This window comes from Chiroxiphia lanceolata, chromosome 2, assembly GCF_009829145.1.
Source record: "Chiroxiphia lanceolata isolate bChiLan1 chromosome 2, bChiLan1.pri, whole genome shotgun sequence".
In the NCBI taxonomy this organism is placed as follows: domain Eukaryota; kingdom Metazoa; phylum Chordata; class Aves; order Passeriformes; family Pipridae; genus Chiroxiphia; species Chiroxiphia lanceolata.
The window spans coordinates 110223969-110244785 of NC_045638.1; the positions used below are offsets into that span (position 1 = coordinate 110223969).

Sequence of the window (20817 nt, forward strand, 5' to 3'; positions counted from 1 at the left end):
AGGAAAGGATGTTTTTCATATTAGCTATATCGCATGTAGTATTTGTCACCTCTGGTTAGATCCTGTATGATTTGCATGTCCATCTTTTTTTTTTTTTTCCCAAGCTAAAGCATTAAGGAGAGATTAAGTCCCTTTATGAGGAGCATAGGGGAGAAGATTGGATGTTCTTAACAGCTTGTCAAAGGGAGATAGTGAAAGAAAGAGATTTAATATGCTGTTTGTGTCCTTACACACATCTGGAGGGAGTAGAGACGGTTTGTAGAGGATGTTGTTACCATGGGTGTAGTGCAGCACACAGCTGGCACAGAGTGAGCTGCTCTGCAACTTGTAGAGTCCGTGGATCCTGAGTGAACACAGGCAGATCTCAGCAAAGTGCAGTGTAAGCATCTTTTTGCTGTTGTGTTGAACTGTTTGAGGAAACTTCTGTAAAGCCAGAGATATCATTTAGAGATAAGGAGGTGATGAGAGGTGAAATAGATGCAGGGATTGGTTAATTTTGTGTATATAGCATCAAGATGATGTGCCCCAGTGCTTGTGGGGTACCTCCTTCTCTTGTACTTTTGGTTGAGCATCCCTTTTCTCTGGTTGACATTTTGCCTGTCACTGATGGCTTCCTGCTCTGTAAGTGAAAAACTATTTCTTACACTTCTATGAGAAATACAAGGCCAAGTGAATGTGTAAATGAGAGTATTTTTTATGTTTTAAATCCCCCAAAGCTTGACATTGAATAAAGTCCTATAATTGCATCATCCCACAGTTACCCCAGAGGTCTAAAATTTAACCCAGTAGTTATCTGCCATTCCATTTGTCTGAAATATTAAATGCTGTGAGCAAAAGTGTTAGATGTGTGACTCTGCTAGACTGATCAGTAGAGAAATGGTTAATAACACTGACATTTAAATTGGCTTCATGTTAAGTGTCAGTTCTCACCACAGAGCTGGAGAAGAGCTATTGTTTCAGGCAGTCTGTTTGCAGATTCATGAAAACAGTCTCCAGTTGCTTACAATAAGGGTCAAGGTGGGAAAAATAGCTTTACAACTCCATGGACAGCATCCATAAAGGAATTGTGTCAACTAGCACTCCTGCCTGCGTGTTTTCTCTTTGTACTGTGTGAACCATTGGTGATCTATGAAGTGATCGCTGACAGTGCACTTGAAGTAGTATTGTTACAGGAAAATGTTTGTTTGGGTTTGGTTTTGATTTTTTTTATTCTCTTATTTAACATCCTAAAGTAGTTAAGTTTCAAGGACTTAATGAAGTCACTGGCAGAGTTCAGAAACAAAATTTGATGCCAGTAGTAGTAGCCTCGAACTTGGGTTTCTCTGAATTTTCCACTCACAGAAGGCTGAATTAAAAAAAATAGTCTTGCAGGAAGGAGACACAGTAAAATTTAATGTAGAATTTCACTCAAAATACTCATTCTAGTGCTTGAATCTTCTTTACTATCAGAAAGTATACTGAGTAAAAACTTAATGATCACATAGTTTATGCACTGTATTTATAAATTTTAGAATATTTAGGTAGCCATCTTTCTTGAAAAGTATAAGGATACCAAACAGTTTAATCTCACTGTAATCAGTTTATTGACTATTAAAATATAGAATGAAAAAGTAAAGATAATTAACTATGCAATTTTTCTATCAAACCCTCAGGAGAGCAGGGAGAGGGAAGCTGGCAGTTATGTTCAAGTGGGAGTAAGATTCAAGAGCTCTGACTATTGATGCTACTGAGATGGGTGGCCTGCAGGGATTTCTTCTGCATTAACACATTCCATCCCTGCATGGGATACTAAAGTTGTCATCTCTGTCAAAAACAAATAAACTTACACAGTCAGTGAAAACACCTCAGTGGTAAAGTTTTAACCCTGAGAATTATTTTAAGTTTCTATTGGGAAGTCCTACATTGATAATTGCTTAACATTAGCAAAATGTACTTTTTAAGAATATGACTTCTGGCTCAACTGCAACGTTGAAGGCAGTTTCATTAAAACATTAACATGACTTCATCTTTAATTACCACTTCAAGGTTGGTTACTGATTCAAAATACTGATTAGAAAATACTTCAGAGTTCTCTGACAAGTTTATAGTAATCATTTATCATGCTTAAGGCAAGTAATAATAGATAGGCGAACAGAAACTCTGTTTATTTCAAACTATTTATGATCTATGTGCTCATGTTAAAAAAAGTGCATCGAGCCGAGTTTAGTGAGTGCAAGATACTGGTCTGGGCTCAGATCTTCTTACTTTGTTCCAATCCTTGCAGTATCATTTCAATTTTTCAAACCCAGAAATGGATGAAACCAGACAACTCTGAGAATCAAAGGTACTTTTCTGACGGGTGAATTTATGACATAGGCATTAATAATACAAATCTCCCCAAGTGCCTGAGAAATGTGTCTCAGCTGTGAGGGAAAGGCCTGCTTCTGGTGATGGGAGGATGGGTCTCCATGCCAAGCCATTACGTGGTCTCTTAGATCATACTTCCACTGACGCTCCAGTTTCTGAAATATGGAGCCATGTCTGGAACTAAAATCAAATCAGACCCCATTTTGGGTAATTATCATGTGGTAATTCCCTGTGAGTACACTTCTCTGTGCAGAGATGTAGAGGTAAAAGATGGAGCTTGCATAAGTTTAGATAGGGTTTACTGAATCATTGATTCCCAAACATATGTTTTGTTCTTAACTTCTGTTTGTTTCCAAATTATTTCCAAGAGAATCCAAAAGCAGCCTCATTTTAATTTCTTGGTTCTCTCTTGAGTACTTGGCTCCTGATTTTGTGAGGCACTAGTTATGTGCAGTCACACCTGTCTGTTTGCACATAAGAGCAGTACTGCAGAGTGTAATGCTTCCAGAGAATTTGGAGAACACCATTTTCATGGACACAGGTATGGTTTCACAATGTTGGCCTAGTGACTTTACAGTTATATATATGTTTTATGAGATTTAGGCCATTTTGTTGAATGCCTTGGTTTAAAACACAGTACAGCGTGGGTTTGTGTTTTGTGTTATTGGAAGTGAGAGTGAGTACCCTAACATTTACAAATAATATGCTTATCACAACCCATAAGAGGTTTTGGACTAAAGCAGAACGTGCTGTCAGCATACTTTAAGAAAAATCAAAATAGTGAATAGTAGCCTGTGTCATAAAGCTCTTTTTCTGGTTTGTTGTATGGGATAAGGCCAGTGAACCCTTTTATATGACTGCTTGCCTATGTGCCTCCCAGGAAGAAATTCAAGGTAATGTCAAGTATTCTCCTACCTTTCTGTGGCAGGAATGGCACAGCCAAAAGATAAATGGGAATGCAGACGTAGATGTTACTGGTAGCCATCCTGTCAGCACCTTGGGGATCGCTCCCTGGTAGCTCAATTTATCACAGCTGTAAGCAGTGTCTTAGAGACACCCAGCAGCAACTAGCCTTGATTTCAGGGGCACAACAGAGTAATTTGAGACCAGTGCACACAAATGTACACATTCATGCTCTCTCTGTTGGTGATTCAGGTTTACTAGGGAAAGGAAACCAGAGACTCCCTTATCTTTCCCTCAGAAAGCTGTCACTCACAGTGGTCTGGGCTTCTTTCTTCTCCCACTTGTCAGTGCATGGGATGGAAGTGAACAAAACTCTTGTTTGTGTAAGGGAGGTGGGAGTAGGGCATTGCCGGTGGGAATGGAGGCTCTCCTGTCTGCTTCTGCATCACACGAGGCTGAAGCAGGTAACGAGCTCACGCTTCCTATCTCGCTGCAGCTTCCCTCTGGCTCCCTCCATCTGGCACAGTCTTGGAGCCAGTGAAAAGCTGTGGCACTGTGCTGGGAGCTGAAGTGCCAGCACCACAAAAGAGAAGTGGAGACAGAAGCTTAAGCCTCCTTAACTACCTCCTGTTTACTCTGGTTTTGGCCAGTAGCATCTCTCTATTTGGGCTCCCTAATCATCCATGTTGTGAGTAATCTTGAAGCTTTGTGCGTGTTTTGCAAAATAGTCTGGCAAACAGGCAAAAGGAAATAGAGCAAAGTAATTTTTGTGCCATCTCTAAAAAAAAAAAAAAAGCCTACAGTGCATGCATACAAAGATTCTAATATTTTATTTATTTTATTTTATTTTATTTACAGTAATGTTTTAGAAGAAAATAGATGCCTGGTATAAACAGATTTAAATTTTTTAAATAATGCCAGCGGTATTATTTGCAACAGTTAAGATGTGACTTTTTCCTCTTACAAAGCTCCCTTTAGCAAGAAATAAGACTTTTTGAGTTGGATGTTGTTGAATTTAGTGATGAATTCTGTGAAGTTTAAAATACACTGCTAAAGCAAGTACATCCTTGTATTAACAGTTAGGCCTACTTGGACATTTAGGAATGTAATTACTCCAACTGGAGACATATTTTCACTACCTCTGCATGTTAAAGACAAAAGAAGTGCATATATTTTTATGAACAGCTACTTGCACATTTTTGAAAATCTGGAAACTAGAGGTTCTCTGAAACACTCTGAAAATGTATTAAAAAAAAGCATGTTGCTAAATCTCTCTTTAAGTTCAGTAAATTTTTTTCTCCTATTTTTTTATTTGATAACCGTGGAAGATTGGTGGCTGAGTATGAACAGATACACTTTTGAATGGGGGGGGAAAGAATTATAACTGTGACAAAACCAGTTCAATTCAAGTTTATTCTTAGATACTTAAGTCAATACATAAATTCAACCTCAGTACATTAATTTGTGATAGTTAAAAACAGTCAATGTGTTTTGTTTTATTTGTTATTTAGTTGAGCAGATGGTAATGGTTTTGACACAATTCAGTTTTTTCTGAATTTTTTCTTCTTTTCTTTTCTTGAGAAAGACAAGGCTCTTTTTCCCACTTTGTCACAGCTGGTTACCAATCAATCTCAATTCACGGTACAGTGATGATAGCACATGTTGTTCAGGGGCCAAATCTGATTGGGTTGCATTTTCAGCAGTGTTTCATATCAAAAAAAATTGTGTCTGTATGGCAGTGACTGTCAGCACACTATTGTACAACTGTCATTAATCAAAACTAGCAACAATGAATGCATTCATATGTGCCAGAGACTGCCAGATTTCACTCAAAATCACCCAATTTCTATTAGAATTTCCCCACCAGCAGTGTTTTCTCATCTGCCTCTTGTTTCTCTCTTTCTTTCTTCCTTGCCAGTCCCCTGCCAGCCCCTTCCTTCTCGGGTAATTAAAGGCAGATCTGCTCTATTACTTGTAGAACAGAAATTATTTAACGTGGTGCCCAAAAGTGGCTGGTTCATATCTGACACAGACTGACTGGCTGTTTAAAAGACCTTTCCCAGCTCAGTCTGATGGCTGAAGTCTAAGCTAAACTGAATGGAGAAGCACCTCTGAATGTTTAACAAAGAGAAGTACTTAAAATCAATTAGATGGCCATAAATATGTGAAGCTGATGTCTGACACCCCATGGTTTTAGCTGAATGTTAGCATTAATTGGCTAGGAGTCAGCAATATTTGGGCAATATGTCACAAGTTGTTTCTTGACACTGCACATATTTTGAAGGCATTGCCTTCTGAGTGCGCTGGCTACACTGAGGAACAATTTAACCGCTGCGCTCTGGTTTCCTACCATTCCATGGTCAGTCCAGGAACCTGGTAACCTCTCTCTGTGATTGGTAGTAGCAAAGAGAAAGGCCCTAATCCTGATTCCCAAGTGCTCAATAGCACTAATCAAGGTGAGAGTGAACTTCCACAAAAACTCAGGTGAAAACGCCTCGCTGTGGGAATACGAGGCTGTGGAACAGAGAGAGGAGGACACGCTGTTAAAGGCTGCACAGATGGGTCCTGAACACATATTCAGTCTTCACTCCTTGTTACTTCATGGTCCCTTTCTCACACAAACTTCTTGTGCTGCTGTGGATCAGTCTAAAAGCCAGTTTTCTTCCTACCTGCTTCATCTGTCAGAGCTCTTCACTGAACCATGGTGACTTCTGGGGACAGTGCGGGTGGAACAGATGACTGAGGGGCAGCGTATCAGTACTTCAGGACAGCAGATGGTTATAATGTCCCATGGGCCCATCTATGTATGAATCTAATTGCTGGATGGCACATTCTGTCAGGATGGTCCAAAAACCCAGTATGGCCTTGTAGGAGAAGCAGACTGGGAGAGCTGAACCTGCCCTTGAATTAATTGATAACTGTACCGTGAGAGCGACATGTTTACGCCACCCTCCGTTTCACGGCCCGCGTGGGAGATGATGGCTGCACCCTTGCTCTGCGTCCTGGCATGCCATGCAGCTGGCTCCTTCCCCCGGCAGCCTTTGCACAATTTGCATGATTGGCAGGTGCAGGCATAAAGGCTGCCCGAGCCTCCAAGGCAGCTGGCTGGCATGCCGTCACCACCGGCACATCGGGGACGGGGAGAGGAGCGAGTCAGCTGCAGCCCACAGCAGACTGGAAGGCCCTGTCCCAGGCCTCCTGCATCCCAGTTCAAGCAGCCCCTCAGTCAGATGCAGTCCTGCTGCCTCTCTGTTTTCCTCTTGCCAGCGCTAAGGGAACCACAGGGATGTTATTTGTCCTATTAAAAAAAAAAAAAATAAAATCAATGACTAATTGTTACCCAGCTTTATAACTCTGATTCCTATATCCAATTCATATTTATATTACAACTGATCTTAGTTTTCTCATCTTACAGGAGCTGAATACAAATTTATATTTTTAGACTCCTAGGGCTGGCATCATGTCAAGAAAATAAGCATTTTCTCTTGTCTGCAACTCTGCGGTCACCAAGGACAAGTAACTTCTCCATCAGTGTGGGATACTGTTGTCACGTCCTTGAGATTTTCAAGGGGGGAAAATATGCATTTTCTCTCTTATGTAAACAGTGATTTCTGTTTGCCATTGACTAATGCAGCACAGCATGCAAAAATGACATAATTTGTGAGCAGTCAAGAAGAAATGTTCCTCAACTGCATGTGGCTGTTGAATGTAGTTGCAATAGATCTGTAGTGCTCCAGAAACGGCATGTTAAGTATTTCTAGCATCATAACTTCCCCCCCACCCAAAGGCATTATACTGACAAAAGACATATCCCTACAAGTTTCTGAAGTTTGCCATGGCATCTCCTTATTCTTCCCCTTGACACATCTCTTATTCGTTACTTAAACCTGAGGTACTGTATGTACATACAGTTAAGTGTAACTCCTAGGAAAACGGGTTTTGTATGTGTTTATGTTAACTCTGACAGAATGGTTAACCCCAATTTGGTCTTCTTAAAATTATTTCTTATTAATTAATAGAAATGACTTACTGAATACAGAATGAAGTTGTATTGTAATGAGTATGAAAAGATGTCTTGGCAATAATGTTGTAATTGATATCTAACTAGACCTAACAGAACCCTTAAATGCTTCAACAATAGGACCCTTTGAGTGAAGATGTTTTAAAGTCTGTTAGCATTCAGTGTTCTCTCTAGAAATCTATATTAAAGGAACCAATAGCAATCTATATTATGTACAAAAAAAATTATGTTTCATGTTCCCAAAGCATTTAAAAATGCTTACAGAGCCTGACAACCTTCCTCTAAATAAGTGCATTGCATTCTTATTCATCAAATCTTTTAAGGGTGCTCTTCCATATGAACAAGTCTAGAGTTCTTTACTGTATAGCAAAGAGAAGGTAAATCAGTCCTTCTGAAGTTATGTCATGATTGTGAATGCAGTGAGAAATAGTACTGGCATCTCCTGAAGTCTTGATCTTTCTTTAGTTTCATGTTCCTATTTCACTGTTTGGTAAATGAGAATCTGAAGCCAACTTCAGGTTCAAGATGACTTAATTTATCGTAGGCTTACCATGTGAAGAAGAAATGTTGTTGAAAATAATTTTACAAGAGAGTATTTCAAGATTAAAATATCCATACTGGAATTCAGTGTTTTCCTGATTTGGGGACCAAATGCATTTCATAAAGTCTCCCATTGACTTTAATGAGCTTTGGATGAGAGCCTAAAATAGTTTGTTAAGCATGACTTCTGCAGGATAATAACAATTTAACTGAAAATATTTTTCTGGATATAAGCACTTTAAATGCCTCGAGAATGTATGTTTGCTGCATGTTGGAATACTTTGTATTAATTCACATTTTATACATCCTCATAGTTTTAGAATTATTTCAACAGGAGAAACAAGGAAATGGAAAAAGCATAATTGAATTGTTTCTAATGTGTTTTAAGAAAGAGAAAATGTTATTGTCCACCCTTAATGAATCATTTTGGGGTATTTCTTTGAAATTGATAAATCTGCTTTAATGTACCTCTTCAATAAATGTCACATTCCAGAGCTTGAATATATTTTTTATTGTCTGCAATCGGGTAGTGTGAGATCCTACCAACATGCTCATGGTTCCCTAAGGGATTGCTGCAGTAGGGAAAAACTGTACATAAAAGGAAATTTCCAAATCAGCAAAAGGTAAAATGTGTAGCTCACACAGTTTAAAGGCATGATAAACCTGAGCTGTCATGTATTGATAACTGATGTCTGATAGCCTAATTTTATCTTATTGCTCTAGATCAAGGACAAAGTGAATGATATTATTAATAAAGCCCTAATACTGAGTGAACATAGCAATACTAATTTTATGTAAAGTTTCTAACTAATGCAGAGTGCAATAAAAATGTCACGAAGATTAATGCTTGGCGGAATTATCTAATGCCAGATAATAATTTATCTTCCAAAGTTGGCTCCAAGATAGATTCAGAGTGGCGTAATCCAGGTGGTACTTTTTGTTCCTCTCTGTTGTCCACAAAACGAGTTTTCATCCTTTTCCTGTCCCACAGGTATGACATCAAAGACGACTACACTCTGCGCATCAAGAAAGCCATGAGCACAGACGAGGGAACCTACACTTGCATTGCTGAGAACAGAGTTGGAAAAGTGGAAGCCTCTGCTACCCTCACTGTGCGAGGTGAGCATGTCCTGTATGGATGAATTGCTTTCTGATGGAATGGGCCACATCTTCCCCTGGCGTTGTTTGGGTTTCACATACCCTTGGGCAGTTGTGGGTGCACGGCAGTGATTTACATCACTGGTGAAATCCTGGTCCTGGTGATATTTCAGGCAAAATTTTAATTGACTTCAGTAGGATAGGATCTCCCTGCAGTTAAAGAACTGTGTTTTTATTGAAGAATTTATACATATGTATGAATAAGCAAGCACTACATAACTGTGGGCATATGTGAGCCATCAGTTTAGGCCATTATTCACGCTTCTTTCTCTAAGAGGTACAAGGAGTATTGTAACTATATCAATGACAAACATAATGCAGATAAAATTATTATGTGATTAGCTCTGCTATAATTAAACTCTCTACCATTACCCTTTATCTGCAAGATAAACCATAGTCAAAGGAAAGAGAAAATCCTAATTAAATTGTATAACTATTGCAAGGTAAAGACTAACATATTCTCTCCTAAAATATTTGTGGTCTATAGTACCCAGTCTGTTTATGTGCTGCTGTTTGATTTGGTAAGGAGGCTTTAAGGCTGGTAGAATAATGAGTTGACAAAATATCTTTTGTGACAGTAGATATAGACATGCTAAAGATTAAGGGGACAGAAAAAGTTTGTAGGCTAATATTTCCATATGAGTAAACAGAATATAATAGTCATTACTACATTCCAAAAGATAAGCAGCAATTTGGCACAATGGATATCATGCAGACACTATTTCACAGTTTAGTGGTGCATGCTGACGGTTTTCAGTAGAGCTGTGAAAGGTTAATAAAAACATTTTTAGCTTTATCTGTCCTCCTCTTTTCATACACATTAAATCAAATGTTCAAAGTCTCAATGGATTGCTTTATTAGAACTGGGGTCAACTGACCCAAGAGGCCAGCTTCCATTTCCATCCATTTAATGCATGGACACAGTTCAGTTTAATTTGCTGAATTCAAAGGGACAAAAAAAAAAAAAAGCACCGAGTGGCTTTGAAGGGGAGAGATCTTAGTATGTAACAAAGAAAAGAGAGCATTGTGTTAATCCATCTGCTGAAATACTACCTCAGTGTGCACTTTAGACCATAGTGACAATGCAGTTCTTCCCATTTTAAGCTGAAGAAATAGGTTTACCTGCTACATCCTTATGTAAGAGATTGTTCTTCTGTATTGTGACATGAGAAAAACAGTCACCACAGCGAACTCCCAGAAATAGTCTCACCCTGTTCCTTTGTCACAGACAGGATCACAGTATCCCATAAATCTGGTAACCAATTCACTAGCCTTTAAACACTCCTGGAACTGTGTCCACTGTGTACATTACTGGAGCAAGCCTTTCAGATTTGCTACCCAGACTTGTGATATAAACAACAGTTAGAACGAAGACAAAAAATCCTTTGAAATCACCCAAGCTTGAACATGATGAAAAGTGAAACAACAGAAAAAAACTCGAGGAAATACATAATTTAATTGATTTTCCCACATAAAAGCAGATTTTTATTGTCTTGTGTATTTTTCCCCCTGGGTTTGTTGTTTATGGTCAAATACATACTGTTTATCCAACTCTAAGGAAACCATGATACTATAAGCTTATTAAATGTTCAGGATATGACAGGAAATGAGAAAAGTGAAGAAATTCACCAGAGAAGTCTGTTGCTCCGAATTTTCTGAAAACAAAGGACTAGGAAAACTCCCATTGACTTTAAAGGGACCATGAGCAATGGTCTTTTTAATTAAAGTCTTAGTTCTGAATTCTTCAAATTTAACAGTTTTATCTGACACTAGTTCTACTGTAACCACTTGTCATGTAGAGGAGCAAAACCACTTAGCATTTCAAAATTTACCTTAAGGGTGCCTTGGTCCTTGCAGGTGCCAAGTGGTTGCATATGGCAACCTGACAGCAGTGCAGTCCTCAGCTCCCAGTCAGGAAGGTTGAATTACACTGTCACAAACAACACCAGAGTCTGAGTTCTGTGACTCAGGCTTCATGCCCTCTCTTGGAAAGATGCAAAACACTTACACCTCGTCTTTCTGCAGAAGAGGGAATATGTTCATAATTCTAAAAGCCAAAAAGGGTTCCAATAGATGACGGGTGCGAAAGGGCAGCAGGCTCGAAACAGTTAAATGAAGTGGGTATCCCAAAGTAGGGATTGAGCCATGGAAAGACTGAGAACTAAGAAGGTCCTTGCATGCTCTGTTACCTCTGAATCTGCATGTCTTATGTTTGACCCTAGCCTGCACATAAGCACACGGACTCTGTAATCTTCTTAAAAAGAGAAAAAAAAAAAGAAAAAAATTGTGCTGTTGCTCAGCAATGTGTAACTATTTCTGCTGCTGAAACAAGGGAAGCTTTGCCTACACAGATGCAACCTGGAGTCAATTTTTGTACCACTTTTCAGCTCTTCTGAAAGGGATGTCTATATTTTATTAGCAGGGGGACTGGCAGCCCTCTTCCCCAGCACAAGTATAATGAAGGGCTGTCGCTATAATCAAGAAATCACTTGTTGCAGCAGCAACTTTCAGTCTTGATATCAACCTGAAACAGTATTAACCTGTCGATCATTTAGCAGCAATTTTTTTAGGAAATAGAAGTTACCTAAGGAGTGATTTGGGAGGTTCTGGGTTGAAGTCCCTGCGGCCATTTCAGCCTATTTGTTATATTTTCATCAGCAGTGTCAGTGAGGAAAAAAAAACAACTGTGCTGTAAGCTTTCATGTCCTTATTGAGTGAGAAAAACTGTCCTGGGCTTTCTGTAGCCCTTACTGCTGTACAGACTGGTCATGCTTAAAATTCAATTGGTGTTTGACTCAGAAAGCAAAGGCCTTGCATCTACTGGCATGACATTCAGCAGTGTGCGGCTTAAATTGATGTGTTCATCGGGATCTAAAAGTTTGTGCTAATGCAATGCAATTTTTCTTTTATCAGGCATTAACAATGATACTTGATGATGGCATGCGAAGATAATAAAAATGTTTCTCAGAGAATGGTTCCAGTCAGCTTGTTCAGATGCTATGCTCAAGTAAATGGGATAATAGTGGCACATGACTGAGCGATAACAACAGTAAACATTTTACTCAGGCTGTCATTTGAGGGGTTAGCAATCATGGTAGTATCCATAGTGGAAGGTAACATTACACGTCATGCATTCTGACAGATATTCTTTTCTTTTTTTAATTTCTTTTTTATGTTCTCACTACACCATTGTAATGTCAACAGCTCGCCCCGTTGGTAAGTAACCATCCTTCTATCCATTTTAGCATGGCTTCATGCAGTGCTTCATCTTTCATTTGCAGCAGCATTTAACTGGCTGAAACGAGCAGCCAGCGCTTAATAGTCGTAACTGTCTAACACCAGGCAAGTGATTTTGACTGACAAAGTGCTGTTTCTGAACTTTGTATTTTCTGCTGTGTCGTGTATAAACTCATTTTGCCAAATCACCAGCAAGTGCCAATCAGAGAAACGGGGGTGGGTGTGGTGATACTGAGCAAAAATCACTCATTTAGATGTTTTTAATGGTCTGTTTATGGGCCTGGTATAAAAGCCATTGAAATCAAGAAAGGATTGTATTGACTTTGCTGAGCTTCTATCAGGCCCTAAACGATCAGCTCATCCTGCTTTTATTGCACAGCAGTAATAGCACAGGCTTTGCATGTCTTGTCTTTCTTGTGTCTTTCAAAGAGCTCTGAAATGAAGTGGTCCTAAAATCAGAGAGGGGATGGAGTAGATTTCCGTGCTTCTTAAGAAAGTTCATCACTGATTTTTGCCTTTGGGTCATCTTGGAGTGCAGTTTGAAATGCACTGTATAGGATGCAGACTGTTTTGAAAAACAAGTCCTGAGGAAGACAACCTCTGAATTTTTTTATTCCCACACTGAAAATTTTCCTATGCCTTTGAAATTCTGAAAATGTACAAAAAATACAGCTAAACATAATGGAAATTTTGCAACTGTCAGTAGCTGAAATTCACTTTTGGTGTTCAGAAATATCCTGAACATACTATTTAATTTTCTTTCATGGATGGTTACTCTGTGCCTATATAGATTTAGTTTAATGAGTTGCACTGCTCCTCTGATTTTTGTAGTTTGTGTTTAGATGTGTCTTTTCAAATAATATAGTTACTCCTATTTTTTTGGATTAGTGTAAAAAGTTGGTACTGCTGTTTATGGAGATTGCTGAGCGGGTTGGTCTTTATTTATTTAGTCAAAACTTTTTCTAGATATGTGTTTGACTAAAGTTTGTGAGTTTGAAGTCATCTCAGCTCTTCAGTGTTCTGAGTTTGGAGGAAGAAAGGTTAGAATAATTAAAAGATAAAATCCAAGTTAGGCCTCTTTTTCCAGAACTAAGGTGATCTCATCTTATTAGCTTCCTTGGACTAGCAAATATAGAGCCAAGACGAATATCTCCACAGCCATGGCATGGCTTATCCAAGCCTGGAGAATTCCCTGTGCAGAATAGAAATTCACTCTTCTCCATTTGGGGTTTTTGATAGCAAGCTTTAAATCCAAATCACTACTGTAATACTTTGGCATTATGCTGGTTCTTAAGAAATTAATTCCCAAGAGTTGTAACAGTGTAAAAATGGAGTAAACTTGCAAGAAAATGTTCCGTTTCTTAGAAAGTGCAGCATGAATTTAGTGTGCTTTTAAAGTAAATCTTTCATGTCAGGGGATGCTGCTTCTTCATGCACTAAGAAATGCCAAAGGATTAAAACTATTTTACTTCTAGGTATTTTTTCTCACTTTGCTGACTCTTAAAAAAAAAAGGCAAGAAAAAAAAGTAGAGACTGTTTCAGGCTGTGTGAAAGCCACATAAAACAGATGACTGGAGATTTGCTAGAAAATGATAGGTTTCAGCAGTGTTGATGGTGTCTCATTTCAGAGCACTGATTCTTTTTTAAGGCTTTTCAGGCCATTGAGTCATCCCTGATTCCATCTCCAAAGCTTATTCAGCAGCTCTTGGTCTCCGTTTACTTTATGTCCAGGTATATGATCCCTTTGTGTGATCATGCTGAGCTCAATTTCACATATTCCCTGCCTAGGCTATTTTATTTTGTTGCAAGAGAACATTCTTCTTTTACATCATTTATTCAGGAAACTAAAATTAGAGTGGTTGATCTGAAAATAATTATCACATGGGCACATGGTCTTTATCAAATTATTTAATTTCAAAATTTTCTTTGTGACTTGTGAAAAGATTGTTGAGTAACTAAGTCCAACCCCAAAGATATTTGACATATATATGACTCCCATACAAGTGTGTATGTCGTGGTTGCTGTGCAGAAGCAGATCATTGTCTGTCAATCACTTTTATGAGATCCTGTACCTGCAGACAATGATAGTGTCTACCTTTATTGACTTTTGTGCTTAAGTACCTGAAATCAAGCTGATTTCTACTGTTCATAGCTCTGTTCCACTCTAGAACAGGCAAAGCAGGCAGCTACCTAACCTGTTTGTTTTTTTTTTTTTAAATTTAAAGCCTGGTAAAGCAAACCAAAGTAGCTTCCCTCTCCACCAAGAAACCCAACTGATCCTCTGTTAAAATTGTCATTTGACAAGAATGGTGAGTCAAATAGCATTTGTAGCATTTTTTTATTCAGGAAGTTAACTGGAAGGCAGAGCAAAAATACCTCTCCTTGCCAAAAGGAAGCTAAAGCAAACACTACTTAATGTTATTAAGCTCACAGCTCTCTAGGAGATTGACATTTTAACAGAAGTATATTTATATATTTATGTATATGTTAAAGTGTAGAGGAGCCATTTAAAAGTTTATATTCTTTCGTGACACCAGAGAATTATCTAGGTACTTCTACCTTTCATCACTGTCTCTAATTCAAAGCAGACATGTTTTGTCTTTATTGTGCTTTAAACAAAACCAAACAATTCTTTTTTTTCCAATGTCTTGTCACTGAAGAACAGAGAAATACATTCTTAATGTTCCAGGATTGTAATCCTTGTTGCAAATGGAATAATTTTTGTTTTCTGGTGAGTTTTTGTCTGTTTCAAATATTTCTATTCTGATATTTTTATTTAAATTTCAGCTTGAGTGAAAATTCAGGAGTGGGGTTGCCAGTGGCCATCTTTGGTTCAAGCAGCTATTAACAAATGGTATATACTACATAGATAAAATGAGGTATGGTTCTGCTCGAGGTGGATGGCAGCTGGTGAATTTAACAGCTCTGTGCCAGATTATTCATCATGGTTGAATTCGCTGCTAGGAATAAATGCGTTACCCGTTTCTAAAATAGATGTTCTCTTATTTATAACCTTTTGAAAAGATTTCTGACAGGATTCGCAGCAGATGGGTTTAGGAAACAAGATATTATCCCTATTTAGATCTTTTTCTGGAGTTATTTCACTCATTAGATGGATTTTTCCAGATGAATTTTCTCACTTTTGCATTCTGCTGTATTTCTTATGGCAGCTGGGCAGGAGAATAACTGCTAAAAGAAGCACAATAGTTGAGAAGAGCCCAAAAGTTTCATATATTCCCATTGACAATGACACTCATTTTAGAAGCAGTTACATACTGCTTTGAGACAGAAGACCTTCAAACAGAAGATCTGTGAAGATCTGTCTGATGTCCCAGTTACTTTTTTAATAATCATTCAAAAAATCATTCAGATGACAGAGTGCTACTCGGTTTGCAAATTGATTTAAACTAAGTCCAAGTGAAAAGTCAGTTCTTTGCATTTCAGTTGCTTTGCAGTAAGTCAGGTTTACTCAGTTGGTTGCCATATGCTATAACTCATCTTCCCAGAAAGAAGTGACTTGCAGCAAAAAGCTGGACAGTTTTGCCACCTGGATAAAAATCAAGTATTTGGAATTAACTAAGGAAGTAAAGGGAGACCAAATTACAAAATCTTAACTTCCCTACCATGTTGGAGAAGAGACAAACAGATAAGACACCTGCTAGAAATTTTCCAAATTTCTCATTAATTAAATATAGTCTATTCATATTTAAGTGCAATGTGACTCTATGATGCATTTCATTCCGATCTGGGAAGTTTTCCCAACGTAAATCAGCCTGGCATGACTTAATGGTCTATTAGGGATGGTACAGCATGAAACATAATAGAAAGGGCTGTATATTAAACAAGGCTGTATTAGGTGTTGTGGCTAGAAATTGCATTGCTCAGATGATTCAGATTGGTAAGCGAGAGAGAATTCTCTTTACTGTCCTTCATCCCAACTCTTTCAGGGAAAGTCTGTATAGGATGAATGCTCTTTATTATGTTCATGAACATATCGCCTTCACTTGAGAGACTGAGGATATATAAAATATCAGTAATGTCGACTGGTGTGTGACAGAAGAGATCATGCTTGGCACTAAGGTGCCATCTTTCAGTGGCACAAATCTCCAGTCTATATCAAAATGTGCTGTGTTGCCTCTCAGCTGCCACATACAGAAATTTTCAGAAGAGGGTAAGGACACCAAAGGACACTAGGCTTTTTGGATCTGTTTCTTCCTTAAATGAAAGAATAAGACATCATAATTGTGTAAAAAATAGGCAAATTCCTCAGATTAAAGAAAAAAGGTTGCCATAAAATGGAATTCAGATTTCTTCGTATGCCAGTAAGAGATTAAAATATGGAGCTAACCTGTTCTGGTATTTCCTAGGCTTTTAAAGAGCAGTCTAAAAATCTTGAAGTCCTTAGCATGTCTGCTTTGACAAAAGTTTGCTAGCTGAACTTAAGTTGAATCATAAATTTCAGATGTCACAGAAATAGACTGTTTGCAATGCGTGGGCCAGAATATGGCTCTGCAAGTGGACACTGAGCACATTAACCACCACGCATTTAAATGCTGGTCCACAAAACTCAGCTTCATTTCCAGCTCCTCCAAATCTTCTTGAGTTTGCCAGACAGAGGTCAAAACAGAAAAACAGAAGATCTGATAGAGGATTCTTCTTTGAAGATAAGCATGAAAAATGACAGTGTATGTTCTTGAATTATTAGCATGTCATACTGTGGCATCCTGCTCGTTCCACTGTGGCTCCAGGTACCAGTTCTCATGCTGTTTCTCTTAGAGAAAACCCACTTACAGCAAATGCAGGAAGTAAGTGATCAAGCACCCTATTTTTATTTACTTTCTTTTTTTTTTAATTGCTGAACTCTAGCTCGGGAAAATTTTAAGAAGTTTAATGCATACATTTTTTTAATTTTGCCAAAACATGCTCAAATCATGGGAATTATTTTCTTACTTCAGTGGCTTCTGAGTATCTCCCTAAGTCTTTGAAGATTAGTATATAAAAAAGGTCTTTAGATGTGTTGCTCTCCCCAAACTTTTCCCTTCCTTTCTTGTAAAAGGAGAAATCGCTTACTTTACTTCTAGAGGAACGTGAAAATCAATACATTAATCCATTCACTTTTCTTTTTACTTTCTTTTCTGAATTGCTGCCAGCCATAATGCAGTTTGGATATTATCTCAGTGTTATTCAACAACAAAACTACTGTATATGCCCTATTCCTTGAATGCTGGCATTGTCAGTCAGAATAAATAGTCATTTTTCTTCCTCACTCCTTTTCCTCTCTTCATTTAACAGTTGCCCAAATTGAGCAGAGTATCTCCTCTCAACCTTATTTACTCTCAAGTGTAAACAAACCAGGAATTTGTCATCTTTCTCACTATAGAGGGAGCCTATTATCCTATCTAGGCTCTTTACTCTTTTCGTCATCTCCTTAGCTCTTCTCTTCAGCATGTGAATTCATGTTTTTTTGAAGATTACACTCGTTATTTTGACGAAATCTTACTGTATCAGCAAGAGGTATGCTTTTCCTTTCTAAACATATTACCAGCAAACCCTCCTGCTCTCTCCTGTGAAAAAAAGGAATAAAGGCAGATTACATGTCTTTTTGTTGGCATAATTTGTTTTGTTTAGTAAACTCACAGAAGGTAGAGTGGCACAAGCCACCCCCTTATGGTACAGTTTACATAGGCAAGCAGGCTAAAGTGTTAAGATTTTTAGAGAGCACATCTTTTCTATCTGATCTGAGCAAAAGGTACATCCTGAAAATCAGACACTTGAGGAAAAAGAAAAAAATTTAAAAAGCATTATCTAAAGTCAAGTAGTTGTTATGGAATAATGAAAGTTATTGGGCAGAAGGGTCAGTGCTCCCTCTCTTTATATGCATCAAAACTAAGTGAAGGACTTTCTAGATGGGATTTTCCAGCAGAATCTGTAAGGTGAAGGGGCTGCTTAAAAGAGGTGACTGGACAAGATAGAATAAAATAGAGATGTATGACTAAATGAGAACAGGCTACAGTCTAATGCTGAGATGAAATTATGACCAGGTATTTAAACTAAATATTTAAATGCACTGTAAAACAAAGAGAAGAAGAGGGTCAGGAAAAGTGCTGCTGATGAACTGAGAGCATTGGAAATGGGGATGTGGGAGCAGAAAGTAGATGTCTTTCTATTCAGCTATGTAAGAGACAGAGTTGGATTCTTTAAAATTATTCTCAAAGTTTTGTCTTATTAACATTAGTCCTAGGGAAGAATGAGGAACAAATCTGTTTTTTCCACCATGAAGGTTTATCCCACTTCATTATTTTGGGTCATTCAGGGATAAAAGAGAGATTCTACATGTCAAAATATATAGGACAGTTAGTGTTTTTTATTTATTGATTCTCTAGACTTCTTTCACCTCTTGCAAAGAAAGAAAGAAGTGTTTATGCTTCCATGCTTTAAGAGATTATCTGCTTCAGTGTTTCAGAGCAACTGAAGGATAAAAATGTTGTTATATGTGAAATTCAGAACCTGAATTTAAATTGAAAATTAGAACAATTAGTATGAAGGAAGGTTTAGCATTCTCAGATGATTGAAGTGTGGTCTTTTCGCACTGTCGTGTTTTTACACGGTTCATCTGAAAACAGCAAACAAACCAAAAAAAAAAAAAAAAAAAGGAATTTCTCACTTTCTATGAGACAAGAGCAGAATGAAGGACACTTGCAGGAGAACTGGTCCTGGCAGTAAACTTGCTGAAACCCCACTTCCCGCTCTCCACCTCTTGCTCTGATATCCGAGCTATGGATTACTGGAACTTCCCCAGGTTATGGGAAGCTGCTTTTCAGAAGACTCCAAACCAGGCAGCTGTTTTGCCACCTCCACCCATGTCATTTTAAAATAGTGAAGGACTTCATGAATCATTTGTTAACCCCATAACCTACCCATTCCTCTGTTTTTTGGCAGAACCATTCACCTGAAGAAGAAATCATGAAACAACACTATAAATGAACAAGCAAGAGGACATGGTTTTAAAAAAGAATTCCCACAAAATGAGATCTGTGTATTTGTTTCAAAGACCACTGCACTCATGCAGCCTAGGGAATAGTTATAGATTCCTATGTTAATGTGATGCTCATGGCAGATTAAAAAAGGAAACTCATTTTCCAGGTAACTCAGTTATAACTCGTGTGCTAAAAAGTTCCTGCCTTCCCCATGTGTGAACACACTTAATCACTGGAGCACACCATAAGATTATGCCTTTTCCCTTTAAAGAGAATGATCATCCTCAACTTCCATTAATTTATCCCTGATAAGAAAGATCTGAATTAGTAATAGGCCTAAGTTGTCTCAGTCTTCTGTAATGGCTCCTGTGTCAGAGGCTACACCCTTGATTTATCATTAGTCATAGCTAATAGTGCACTAATAACTTTGTGTCCTAACAACCACACATCACTTTCAGTACCCATTAAGAACATCTAAATTTACGAGGGAAGAACTGCTGAATCAGCCCAGGTTTCTAGTGTTTGAGACTGCACATATTTTCTGTTTTCCTCTGTTTACTCCATCATCAATAAGAGCCTTGCGAAGCATCTTTCAAAACTTTTAGACCTTTGCATTTGCACTTTTTGGCAGCTCATGCCATGCTCAGGGCAAACATTGTTACAAGGTGTGTAAGTAGGACCTTACAGGGTTTTTTTCATTTGTTTCACAAAAGTACCTGAAATTCCAATATCTGCCAGACTTTCTAGACAAATTTAACCAATGACACACAAAGTCAGAGGATCATTATTCTCTTTAAAGAGTTCCTGTGCTGCCCTTCAATTATCTGAGGAACTAGCAGAGCAATCCTAGAGATGAGTAGTCCTACTCCATAGATGACGTCAAGGGTTATCTCCCTTTCCAAAATACATATTACTTTACCTGGAGGTCTGGGGGCTTCTCCTGTCCTCTGTGTAAGTGTTTTAGAAGCAAGTCTTGATCTGTATTTGATAAGAGTGGAACTGAGTTCGATCTCTTAAAATATTCATGTGTATCAAAACCAGCTGAAGTGGCCACATGAATGTTTTCACTGCGGTAAGGATTTGAGAGGAGCATTGAGATACCAGCTTCAAGTCTTTGTGGGCTATGCAAAAGAAGATTGGGATGGTAGTGGGGTTTCAGAAGTCAAAAAGCAATTTGGGGAAAGTGACATTATCACTCTCTTGCCTCCAGACTGAGCTACTGAGTCTAACTTTGTACCAAGCCTAAATTTAATTGCCCAAATGAAATTAGTTTGTCACTCCAAATGTACAATGCTGAAAAATAATGGGAGCTGGGAATCTTAGGCTACTCTGCTGTCTCTTCCCTGCTGGAAGCAGAACTGAGATTACAGAATCTTGGTGCTTTAGCAGCCGGTGTCTTTCTTCTTGTTCCTCAAGGCTTTTCCACCTACCATTATGTGAGTTTTGCCAGGATATTTACAAGTCAGCATATTTCCCTTTGCCCCCTTTGAACCAGTCATAGAAATATATTTATGGATAATAAACAATTCCAGTTTAAAATGAAGCACTCATCTTTATTACTTTAGCTTGCCTATGTGATCTTCATGATGAATTTCACGTGCAGTTGACTATCAACTGAAATTAGTCGTAATTAAA

General features: G+C 38.2%; 1 protein-coding gene across 22 annotated transcripts in view; it reads left to right on the plus strand.

The window, feature by feature from the left end:
* Window positions 1-20817, plus strand: part of ROBO2 (roundabout guidance receptor 2) — a 1060454-nt gene that overhangs the window by 926477 nt on the left and 113160 nt on the right. For 16 of the 22 annotated variants that reach the window (XM_032678944.1, XM_032678942.1, XM_032678955.1 and 13 more), the window contains 2 exons: window positions 8802-8929; window positions 12173-12184. In XM_032678944.1, the coding sequence (XP_032534835.1) occupies window positions 8802-8929; window positions 12173-12184 (140 nt within the window). The remainder of the gene's footprint in view (window positions 1-8801; window positions 8930-12172; window positions 12185-20817) is intronic. The other 6 variants (XM_032678943.1, XM_032678947.1, XM_032678954.1 and 3 more) reach the window with 1 other exon arrangement.